Below are 12,232 nucleotides of genomic sequence, written 5' to 3' on the forward strand. Positions count from 1 at the left end.
TGAGGAAGCCCTGGACACTGTCCCTACCCACTACTGAGCCCTTCCCAGGAGGCTAAATTGCCTTTGCTCTTGTTTTCTACCCTGATAGCTCCTGTTTCTGCCCTTGCCCACATGCGTAGGTACCACCAGGCCTCTGAGGAAGTTATGGCCGAGGCCTAATTTCACCCTCACTGAGAGCTCTGCTTCCAGCAAAGACCTCAGCAGCTCAAGCCGGGTTCTTGTTTACAGTCACGCCAAAAGGAAGGCTAGCTCTCACAAGGCCTTGTCTTTCTCAATTCTTATTCTCTAAGCAACAAAGTTTCCTCTTTCGACCAGCAGGAGGGGAGAAGAGGCCAATGTGAGGCCTCCATTATTATCCATAAGAACTTGTCTCTGTGATGAGGCCCTGATCCTGTGGAGATGGGAGACTAGGAGGGCTTTCTAGAGGGACAGGTTCCTGGGAAGCATATTCAGAGATGAGGAGGGGGTGCCTTATGAATCCACCTCTTTATAGGCAACGTGGCTAAGGGTATGATATCTTCCTACTCACATAGGAGAACTCAGGTACCTGGATCACAGTGTTCTCTGCTCCTACTCCTGCCCCCATCCTGGAGCTATTTCACTTTCCACATGGTTAATACAATCAACAACCTGGAATCCCAGGAACATCATCTCCAGGAACAGTTATCTTCCCTCCCCTTCAACCACCCTCTCTGGACCTTGTCATTACCTGGAGTTCTACCTCCTTTGTCTTCTTAATTGCAACTGTCTGACCACCTACACCCTCTCCCATTATTTCATCTCTTTTAATGTCACCCCAGGACACCTAGCAGCATGTCTATCACATATAATTCACTTAAGTATTACTTATAAAGTAGACCATAGTAGTTCTTGATTAACACTGTGTTCATTACTCCCTCCTTTGTTTCCTAATCCATAAGCAGGGTCTACCCATATTTTTATCAGTTGAAAGCTAATCTGCCCCTGAGGCTAGCACTGAGGCCCTATCTCTCCCATATAAACAAGTTGATCGCTCCTCAAACATGGGAAAAACAGAGAGCACATCTCATTCATTTTGCAGTTTCAATGTTTATTTGTGATACCAAAACTTGACAGCACACAAGGGGGGGCAAAAGCAACAGACAAGGAACAGCAAATAAATTTATTTTGCATGCCACTTTCAGTCAACAGGATGTGGCTCTCTAGATAGCTGTGTTTAGAAGGAATCTGAGGCTTCAGCCTCACTCAGGGGAAAGACTATTGCAACTGATTAGCAATATCTGTGGACATAAGAAAGAAAAAAAATAAAATCAATGATATATATCAAATAGTAATATAAACACCAAATAGTGTTTCCCTATACTTTCTTCATCTTCCCACCATGGGTTTCCTAAGACTCCCAGATGGTATACATAAATACATTCCCATGGATCCTGTATCTACCAATGACCCTAACTGCCCAATCCAAAGTGATATACCTACCCAACATCTCACTCAACCCAGAAGAAACCAATGGCACCAAAGTTGGCAGCGAAGTTGGCACTGGCTGTACCACTAGGGCCAATAATGGGGCCAGCGAAGGTCTGAGGAAATCTGGAGCGGGCATTCTGGTGGTATCTGGCCCAGAAGGTAAATGGGATTCTAGACCAGGGATCGCCAAAATCTCCTTCCTCATCCCAGGTCAGCAGCTCAAACTCAATGTCATCCCAGCTCCAGGGCCCAGATACGGCCTCATCTCCAATCCCCATGCGGGTTCTCGCCTCAGCCCGGGCCTCAGCCTCAGCTGCAGCAGCGTCTAGAGCATCCAATGCCTCATCTGCAGCCTCCATAAACTGTGCAGTCCAGTCACGAGGATCTCTCTTTTGAACCTGAGATGAGGAACAGAAAATAAAAAAAAAAATCCCTAATTGTATGAGTTAATATTTATGAAGTACCTACTATTTATTCAGTGCCCTACTTTGTGCTGCTGTTTACATAACAACGACAATAAATGCCACCAGTAATGCAGCACTACCATGTGTGATATCTAAGGTCTCATTCCTGCTCTGGACCCTTCCCAGCCAGTCATACCTCATCCCTTGACCTATCAGCTCTAGAGCAATTCCTCTATTACCTCTGCAATGAATCTCAGCACTTTCATCTTGCTAGTTTCATGGTAGGAACGGAGGCCCCAGAGGAACTCATACTCAGGAGGGTTGCTGTTGGGCACTCGTCTGTAATCCAGGTACCTTAGAGCAGAAAGGTCTTTGTTTCCACCCGGGCAAGAATGGTAGTCCAACAATGAATGATACTATATTTTGACACCCCCAATTTCAGGTAGCAAGTCCCCTCAGAATCATTCCTAAACCTAGCATAATTATATTCTAATAGGCCTTCAAATTCCTGTACCAGCGCTTCTACATTAAGTAATCACCTAGAACTTCAGGGTGGCTTATATAGGGTCATAGAAAGGACAATGCTTAATCTCACCTCTTCCATCACAGCTCTAGCTCCACATTTTTGTAATATTGTTATTAAGCCATAGTTGGCCCATTGCAATGATTACAGTGGGGTGTAAACCTCAGCCTTGGAAATGTCTACTGTGGGTATACTGGACAGGCTTCACATGCAAGATAATTATACTGCAGAAAAATCCAACCATGAGCAAGTCCACTCAATCAACACTTCCAAGTACATGTGTGTTTTTCTATGTATATGTATAGGTATAGTGTAAGAAATGAGCACAGGAAGGACTGTCTGAGGCTGACCAGCACATAGAACTCATGAGGACCAAACAAAGGCCCTTAGACATCACTTACTTTTGCTTTACAAACTCATAAGTAAGAAGTTTCCTCAGATCTCCAAGGAGAGGATGTCTCACCCTGATAATATAAAAAAGAAACCCATAATCAGAGACTATGAGATTGCCCAAAGAAAAGAAAAGAGCTTTCAAGCACAGAGGTCAGAGATGAGAGAAGAAGCATAGAGTTCAGGACGATTTCCCCATCCACCCAGGTCACATCCTTGGGCTCTGTACCTCCCCAAACCAATCCCCCTAGACCACTAGGCTGATGCAATCCTGGGACCATCCTCTGTTGCCAAAGGATGATATAAACAGGCAAGAGATGAGAGAGCCCAATCATACCCAGGACGCAGTCCCATCTTGCGTAGTGCCTCCCAGAGGACAGCTGCAATGGGAGGCAAGGGGAGACAAGGGACGGAAAATGAGCATGAAAATCAGGCTGTAGCCAACCCCCAGCTGCAGGTCCAGCCACTCACCTTCACTGGCACGGTTGCCATTCATGAAGATGACGCCCAATATCACCAAGAGGAGACCCAGCTTGGGTGTGTCTTTGGTCCTAACAGAGTACAGAAAGTTATATTTTCAGCAGCCATCTGTATGAGACACCCCAGGTAGCTTATCGATATAGCTTACCCAGCATTCCTCAGCAAGGGGATAATTCTACCCCAGTTCTGACCATGACCTGGTATGTGACCCTGAATCTTGGACCCTGACCTGCTTGACACTCCCAGAAAAAAAGCACTGATAAAGGCAATGTTCCATCTCTCTTCCCATCTTACGTTCCCAGTATGCCAGCCAAGGACTCCGGGGTACTGATGAGAATATACAGGTGTTCTTCTTTGTCAATCTCCTTCAGCTGAATCCCAAATTTCTACAGGGACAAGAAAACAGACTATGAAATTACAAAATCTAGCATAAGCTACCCATACTCACTTGCTCACCTCCCTGTGATACTTCAGCCCTAAATGCCCAGTAGGAATCCCATGAATCTTTGAAATCAAGACCTTCCCTCATTATTCCTATTCCTCAGGGCTGCCTTCTCACCTTCTCCAGGACAAAGCATGCACGTTCAATGATTTCTGGATAAACATCAGTGTATTCACGGATGATATCCCTCAACATTTCTGTAGGAGAAGAGAGTACCTGAGCTGAGCAGGCGCCACAGAGCTACAACCCCTTTGCCAGCCCTACCAAAGGGAAAATAATCAGGGCCCTCAAGGATGAAACAAGAAGAATCAGCCATGGAAAGAGGGGATTCAAAAGAAGGGGACTATAAGCAAAGGGATGTCCACAGAGCATGCGGTGAGGGGAAGGGCAGGGTGCAGGGGGAGGGCACTGGGTGCCTACCTGAGCGCTTGATGGGCACCTTGGTATAATCTTTAAGCATCAGGTACTTGACCAACTTATTTGCCTGGGAGGGGAAAAGGAAATCATTAAAGTTACTAAGATATTTATAGAAAACTTGATTACATTACAGATGGAAGGATGACAAAGACAAGAGGAAGAGAGGGAAAAGTGATTAGGGATAATAGTTCTTACTCTTTCCTGAAGAAGGGCCACATCTCGGGGCTGTGAGGCACCCAGGTTCTGTGAGGCACGCGAGTTGGGAGAGGGTCGCAGGTTTGGTGAAGGTCGTAGGTTCTGCCAGTCAGGTGGGACTGGCCAATCAGTGGGGATCCAGTCAGGTGGGAGTGGCCAGTCAGTGGGAAGTGGCCAATCAGGTGGTAGAGGCCAGTCGGGTGGTAGCGGCCAGTCAGGAGGGCCTTGCCAATCTGGAGGACCCTGCCAACCTGGTGGGGTCTGCCATCCAGGTGGGGTCTGCCATCCAGGTGGATTCTGCCAGGCTAGTGGGTTCGGCCAGACAACCGGACCAGGCCAGACAATGGGGTTTGGCCAGATCACTGGGTTCTGCCAGATCACTGGGTTCGGCCAGATCACTGGGTTCTGCCAAGCAACTGGGTTTTGCCAGGCTGGTGGGGTCTGCCTAGCTGGGGGGCTCTGACGTGCTGGTGGGGTCTGCCGGGCTGGCTGGTTTTGCCAGCCTGAAGGGTTCTGCCAGGCCAATGGGGTCTGCCAGAGCACATTGGGGGGTGCGCCAGGTGGGTTCTGAGTGGTAACTGGAACCGGTGCAGACCTCCATGTCCCTGCAGTCAGTGGGGCCCGTCTCTGATCCCCACTGCTGTTCTCATCCACATTCAAGTTATTAATCTGCATCATCAGAGAGAAGGAAAGTCCAGGGTCACCAGCTGTTTCTGTGGCCTCACCCTATCTATTCCAGGAAAGCCCCCTAAAACCCTCACCTGTAGTGACAGCCTGACCCACTAGCCAATGGTCACCCTGAGTCCTGGGCTTGTCTTTCACTGTCTTCCAGGCAGGAGTTTCATCTCTGAACCAGGCCAGGAGCAACCCAAGGGTGGGGCCTGAGGCTTCTCCTCTTCCTATGTCCACCACTGGCTCTGCTTGTACCACCCTGGACAAATCACTCAAGTCACTTCACCTCTCTGGGACTTAGTTTCCTTCTCTGTAAAACTGAGACTATGATCCCTACCTGGTATTATCTTGAAGATTTAATGAGATAACCTGTGTGAATGTGCCCAGCTCAACCCTAACACATGGTGGCTACTATGAAAAGTGTTAAGCTGAATTACATGCGGGGTGCATATATTATGTGTCCATGTCTCATCTCCCTATCAGTCTGTGGATATTCAGAGAGCAGAAATGATCACATTTATCTTGTTATCCCCTACAACCTAGCTGAATACAGGCCATTATATACATATGTTTTGTTTTGTTTAGAACAAATGAACAACCTCAGAGAAGAAAGGAGAGAGCCCAAAGCAAAGTGGAGCTAGGAGGGATCTCACCTTGCGGGTCCTCTTGCCCCGAATTATAGTCCTGGACTCCAGATTCTGAGCCTGGGAACCATCTGCTGATGTCTGTGCAGCTGCACCATCAGATTCAGGGATACCTGGGTTGGTCTCTACCTCAGTCTGGGAAGTGGCCATCTTGGCTTGGTTAATATTCTGGATCTGGGTATCAACCGTTGGGGCCTTAGTGGTGTCATTCCAAGCCTTAAAGGCTGTCTTAGGCTGAGTGTTGGCCACCTCACTGGCACTGAGAGACTGAGAGAAACTGTAGGTGGTATTTGGGCCCACCTTAGTAGTGGCACTCTGGGCCTTAAAGGCCATCTCAGACTTGTTAGCAGTTAACTCACTGGTGGTTGCTGCCTGGGAAAAATCATAGGCAGCATTTGGGCCCTTAGGAGCAGCATTCTGGGACTTAAAGGCTGCCTTAGTCGGTGCATTGGGCATGTCCTTGGCATTAAGAGCCTGAGAGAAATCATAGGCACCATTTGGGCCTTTTGTGGTGGCATTCTGAGCCTTAAAGGCTGTTTTGGGCCTAGCGGCAGCCGCTAAAACCTGAATGTCAGCCATCTCACTGGCTGTTGGGGGCTGTGAACTCTGGGGACTAGCATTCGGCCCAGCTGCTGTGGCCTGGTTGGTAGGTGGAGCCTCTGAAATCTGGATGGCCTCCATCAGGGTCTGCATAAGCAAGGTGCTGTCTTCTACGGAGGCCTCAGCCTGCAAATACAGGGGGAAAAATTAAATTTGAAGCGGGAGGGTAGGGGGAGCAATGCAGGGGAGGTGCAGGCAGGAGGATGGTACAAAAAGTCTGAGGCACAGATCCAGACCACCAGCAAGGGGCGATGGGAGGCGGAGTGGTAACAAAACGTGTGGCAGGGATGGAGTGGGGCACGGACTAAATGAGGGGTGGGGCAGAATGAGGAGTGGGGTCGAAGTGGAATGAAGGGGGCGGGGGGGTGGTGATGGAGGAGGTTACAGCAGAGCAATGCGGTGTGCGGCTGCTCAGGAGCAGCTCAGGACAAGAGGTGAGGCAGAGCAAGGGTGCCGCCTCCAGGAGTTGAGGAGAATAAGAGGGGTCGGTCGCAGGGATGGGTAATGCAAGACAGACGGAGGGTGGCGTCAGGAGGTTGGGGGGAGGGGGTGGCAGACTGCTCTACAAACGTCAGGACTGTGGAAAAAAAATGGTTCCTTACCCAACCCGCATTCTCTGGGCAGATTGCCCTGACTACTAACAGGGTCTCCCCTTTCTCTAAGCAGGGACTGACGGCTGAAAAGGGATGCCCCTCACCCCCTCAATAAACCATGGGAATTTGAAAGACGACGGAGTCTAGGCACGAAGAGGTAAAAATCAGATCCAGCCAAAGGGGCCCCAGGGAACTGTCGGCTAGGGAAATGGTGGGGTGGGGAGTGGAGATCTCACCTGGAAGCCGAGGAGGCCCGCACCACAGTCCATTTTCTGAGCCATGGCTCCTGTCCCTCTGGCAAGAGCAGAGCCTGGGCGGGGGGGGGGGGGGGGGGGGGGAGCTGGGCGTTATACTACAGAGGGCAAATACGAAGGACCGAACTGGGGGGGGGGGTGTCTGGGGGTTGACTGTGGGGGTGAATGAGGCGCTGAATGTGAGGGGAACGGGCTGGATCGGGGTGGGAAAAGTGAATGGGTGTCAGGATGGTGGTTCTGAATCCTGAGAAGCTACTGCCTGAAAGAAGCTTCAAATCAGGGTTCGGAAAACCAGTAACAGTTCTGAATCCAAGGGGAATGGGTTAGGACTCGCATATGGTAAATTGAATGGAGGTTTCGAATCAGGAGGAATCGTATGACAGTAGATTGAGGTCGAGAAATCTGTGGAGATTTTTAACGATGGGAGGGGTTCGGAGAGCGAACAGAGGTTCTGAGTAAAGGAGGGTCGGGTAAGGGGTGTGAATCGGGGTTCGGGGAGTGGAAGGGGAATCAGAATCCGGGGTAAAGGGATCAAAATGAAAAATAGGGGGCCCGCACCAGGGGGCAGATGCCCTGTCTGGGGGCTAATTCTCACCTTGCCTCAGGCCCCAACCCCAACCCCCTCGTTGCCTCCCTTCTTCACGACTCAGAGGATCGGGATTGCAGTGATCGGCTCTCGGCAGCCGCACCCTCTCCTTGTCCAGGAGAAAATGCCAGCGCGGCAGCTAAGAAGACCCCGCCTCTCCGCCTAATATACCACCCACCGCCTCAGATAGTTGTGCGCATGCGCAAGAACTGACCGACCAAATATAAGTCCCGCCCGCTTCCCCAACAAAAGCTTCGTCCTGAACATCACGGTGCGCATGTGCAGTGGCAAGCAATCCCGCCCCTTTGCCAACACACCACCCCACCACCAACCAGGTCGACAGTATACCAGGGTCCCACCTCTTTCCTCAATATCCCCTCCCCCAAACAGATGCGCGGCGCCTTTAGGTCCCACCCCTTGCCCCACACCGGCCCCCAACCTTTTCCGCAATGCGTCTCCATTCTATCCCTCCCCTCTTATGGCCCCTCCCGTCGGGTCGGCATGCATCGCCACCCCCTTGCCTAGCACCACTTAGGTCACTGTTAAGGAGGTGTCTGTGTGGGGTCTCTAACTGCAACAAGTGCTAGGCTCCTGCTAAGCTTACCTACTTTGGGACCCAGGAAAAGGAACAGACAGAGAGAATACACTGTCGGAGATAGAACAAGTCTGCACCTGACACACAAATCTATATGATCCCCCTCAACAGATCCCAGACTCCTAAACATTAGATTCTTTCCTGCACTTTGTGCAGCTCCAACCATGCGCTTATCTTGTGTGCTAGTGAGATGGGGAGGGAAGGGCACAGCTTAAACATCACAGCACAGTCTGTGCTGGGGCTTGTCTTCTCACAGCAGCCCTGGGAGGTGGGTGTCAGCATCCCTATTTTATAGGTCAGGAAGCTAAAGCACAGATACACTGTATAAACTAGACAAGGCTATAGAGCCAATAAACAGAAAATGTAAAACGCAGGCCAGGGCCTTCTTGACTCCAAAACCCACGTTCCACTAGTTTTGGCCTGGGAACTGAGGCACCCTCCCCTCTTCAGGTTGAGTGACAGATTTCTCTCTCCCTCTTTCACACACACACACACACACACACACACACACTCCCTGCCCTGTCAACACCTGCCCCAAAGAAGCAAGGTTTGTGTTCTCCAAGACTTAAGCTCATGCTCTGCACACTGAACACAGGTAGAGGCCCTTAGTCCCCACCCCCTCTATGTGGTTCCATCCAGGTGTGGGGATTGTTCTTCAGGGTTCACTCCCTACTCTGTCAGGCCTCTCCCTGTGAGTGGCACAAACACACTGCCCATGAGGCCTTGCTGGTGCCCACTGGAGCGGCCAGGACAATCAGGCATTTGTGTGCCTGACCCATGGCAAGCCTGGATTCAGAGTAAATGTTTACCCTGGTTCCTTCCAGGCTTGGGTCCTCAATTCCTGGGATGGACTGCTGTGTCATTCTATCCATAGCTGTGTGAGCCTGCTCAGGTCATTCCACCTCTCTGAGCCAGCTTCTCAACATGCAAAATGGGAAGCACAAATAGCACTGACTGGAGTCCGACCCAAGGACACACATGCTGCTATGCTTCCAGAGGACTGGAGAGTCAGAAAATCATATACAGATGTGAAATGACTCAAATTGAACTGATAACTTTCCAAAAATCCAAGGCAGATCTTTGTACATTTCACATTTGTTCTGGCATCAGCTCCAGCCAGGAGTCTGCATATGAAAGAAAGCTAATGCTAGAAAGGATGGCAGCATTTGGTCCCCAAAGGCCAACATCAATTCTGCCTGGCTGGATGACTTTCCTCATCTGTTGCATAGCAACCTCCCCTGTCAGCTGCCTGTTTTTTCTCAGCATTTCCTCTGTAAAGTGTCTGCAGTGGTACGTGATCAGACTCAGGAAAGAAGGTCTGAAACACCATTTTGAATGCTATCTGCTTCTGTATCTGTATCTCCAGTCTTGACTTGGCCTATGAATTCTAGATCCATAATCCAACTGTCTGCCTCACTTCTGCAATTGGATAACCCTTAATATTTTCAAATTGAACAGGTCTCAAACTGACTCCTTTGTATATATCCTCTTCCTCAAACAGTGTGTTTCTCCTTTAGTCATGCCACTCCCCCAATTAGAATAAAAGCCTTTTAGGGAGATGAATTTTTGTTTGTTTTATTCGTTGCTGTATCCCCTGTATCTACAATGATACCTGGTAGATTCTGTATGCTAAAAAATGTTTGTTAATGAATGAATAAATCCCACCATCCACCCTGTTGCTCAAGCAAGAAACCTGAGAGGCATTTTTTTTTCTTTCCTGTGATGAATTCACTTACTTTTCCTCATTATACAAATAATGCATATTTGTCATTAAAAATTTAAACATAACTTAAATATTTTAGAAATTAAGTAAACATCACTCCCAATGGCACCACCCTGAGATAACTGCTATTAAGATTTTGATGCTACCTTTTCATGTAACACTCCATGCGTATATATTTACATAAATGGGATTATATGTATGCCATAAATGTTTTAAATTGCATTCTTTTGCTTATTGCCTCCCATTCCTTTCACCTCTACCTTCATCTGCCAAACATACATTTTAACAGCCATTTTTATATTTTTCCATGGTCAAAAAGTCATTCTTTACTGTTTTACAAAATTAAGATCATATACACTTTAAATGCATCAGAGTTATTTTATTAGTTAATGCTAATCTACCAAATTCATTCTTTTACATTGCTGCATAATATTCCATGACAGGGATGTACTGCAATGTAGTCAACCATTTCCCCACTGATGGTCATTCTAGTTTCAGGTTTCAGGGGCACATACATACAAGCATTGCAATTAGATATTTGTTACATATATCCTTGTATTTTATGTTTAATGTTTTTCATTCCTGTGACCAGATGCCTGGGAGAAAGACTGGCATACTCTACAGTGCTTGGTAATATGAAGACTTTTCCAACTTTTTGCCAATGTGATGTGTATTTTATTGGTATCTCCTGTGGTTTTAGTTTACATTTCTCATGTAAGCAGTGAAACACATATTCATATATTAGTGGACTGATTAGATTTCTTTTGTAAAGTAACTGTGCAAGTCTTTTACATATTTATTTTGTGTTGTCTGTCTTATTTTTTGGACTTCTTTATACAGCCTTACAGATGCTTACTGAAAACCCTTAGGACTAGATATATTTCAATTATTTTTTCACATTTTAGTAAGGAAATACTATGTATATAATTTATATTACATAACAGTTCGACATAAAGGCCAGATATTCACTTTTTCACATTCTCTCAACAGCCAAGAGAACGTGGTGTAGGATTTACCACTGTGGTAGGGTCTTGAAAATTACTCTCAGGTTCAGTGATTCACTAGGACTCATAGAACTCAGAAAAGGTGTTATATTCATAGCTATTGTTTATTACAGTGAAAGGATACTGATTTTAAATCAACAAAACTAAAAAGTGTACAGGAAAGACTCCATGAGAAACCAGGCATAAGATTCCAGTTGTCTTTTCTCAGTGGAGTTGTATGGCCCATGCTCAAATCTCCCAGTGAGGTATGTGGCAACCAGGGAAGTTTGCCTGAGCTGGGATTTTAAGGGGGTGGGGATCAGGTAGGCATGGGACACTTGTGTGGCTGACTTTAGTTAGTCTCCAGCCTGTGCAGAGGTACCACAAGGTCACAAGCCAATATATAACACCACAAGGGCCAAGACCCACTATAAATTACATTGTTAACGTAAACTATCTGGTGTGGCCCAAGCCCCAGGTGAACAAAAAGACAGTCTAATCAGGCAGGATACTACAAACTTAGAGGTTTATACCCCAGGAGCTTGTCAAGAGCCAGACCTTTCTTTGGAATGTACAGACAATTTTGCTTTGGAATGCCAGGGTTTGTATACCCCACACACCTGTGGAGTCAATTCTTTTACTGCATAAATAGTCACATCTCCAACCTAACACTTAGTCTGAAAGGAGTGATTCAAAGATGCAATGATGGAATTCAATGCCATATCTGTAGCCACAAGAAAATCCAGTTTCTAGGAGTGGCATTGGTAGCAGGGTCAAGGGCAGCATCTAGTATCCAGTGTCAGTGGTAGCAGTAATGGGAGCCACCAGCTAATACTCATGGCATGATTTTTGAAATACAGCTGGGCCAGATGCTCTTAACAAATTATTTTATCAATTCTGCTCTATTTTTTTGTAACTTTTTGAAATAATGATAGATTCACAAGAAATTGCAAAGATAGTAAAGAGTACCCCTTCAGCCACTTTCCCCAATGGGCACAGTTATAACTATAATACAATATCAAATTCAAGAAATTGGCATTGGTATGATATATATGTCTAATTCTATCACATGTGGAGGTTTCTATAGTAGTCACCACAGCAATTAAGATACAGAACTATTCCACCCCCACAGATTTCCCTGTACTACCCCTTTACACTCACACTCATCATCCTTCCCTCCACTATCCTTAACCCTTAGCAGCCATTAATGTGTTCTATCTTAGAGTTCATTGATTCATTCTTACATCATATTGTTCTGCTGTTGAAGTAATCTACTGAGGTT

General features: G+C 47.2%; 1 protein-coding gene across 4 annotated transcripts in view; it reads right to left on the reverse strand.

Annotated features, from left to right (window-relative positions):
• Positions 1-1,048: 1,048 nt before the first annotated feature.
• MAGED1 (MAGE family member D1) overlaps positions 1,049-12,232 on the reverse strand; it is a 55,102-nt gene continuing 43,918 nt past the window's right edge. Inside the window, exons 1-13 of one of the 4 annotated variants that reach the window (XM_081793563.1) lie at positions 7,659-7,931; positions 7,046-7,119; positions 5,626-6,342; positions 4,301-4,969; positions 4,109-4,172; positions 3,806-3,885; positions 3,541-3,632; positions 3,238-3,317; positions 3,104-3,146; positions 2,778-2,840; positions 2,093-2,207; positions 1,462-1,847; positions 1,049-1,259 (exon numbers count right to left, since the gene is read on the reverse strand). In XM_081793563.1, coding sequence (XP_081649689.1) covers positions 1,470-1,847; positions 2,093-2,207; positions 2,778-2,840; positions 3,104-3,146; positions 3,238-3,317; positions 3,541-3,632; positions 3,806-3,885; positions 4,109-4,172; positions 4,301-4,969; positions 5,626-6,342; positions 7,046-7,090 — 2,346 coding nt within the window. In that variant the 5' untranslated portion in view covers positions 7,091-7,119; positions 7,659-7,931 and the 3' untranslated portion in view covers positions 1,049-1,259; positions 1,462-1,469. Of the gene's footprint in view, positions 1,260-1,461; positions 1,848-2,092; positions 2,208-2,777; positions 2,841-3,103; positions 3,147-3,237; positions 3,318-3,540; positions 3,633-3,805; positions 3,886-4,108; positions 4,173-4,300; positions 4,970-5,625; positions 6,343-7,045; positions 7,120-7,658; positions 7,932-12,232 lie in introns of those variants that run through there. The other 3 variants (XM_081793564.1, XM_081793565.1, XM_081793566.1) reach the window with 3 other exon arrangements.

The sequence above is a fragment of the Panthera onca genome, chromosome X, assembly GCF_046562875.1.
Source record: "Panthera onca isolate mPanOnc1 chromosome X, mPanOnc1 haplotype 2, whole genome shotgun sequence".
NCBI lineage: Eukaryota > Metazoa > Chordata > Mammalia > Carnivora > Felidae > Panthera > Panthera onca.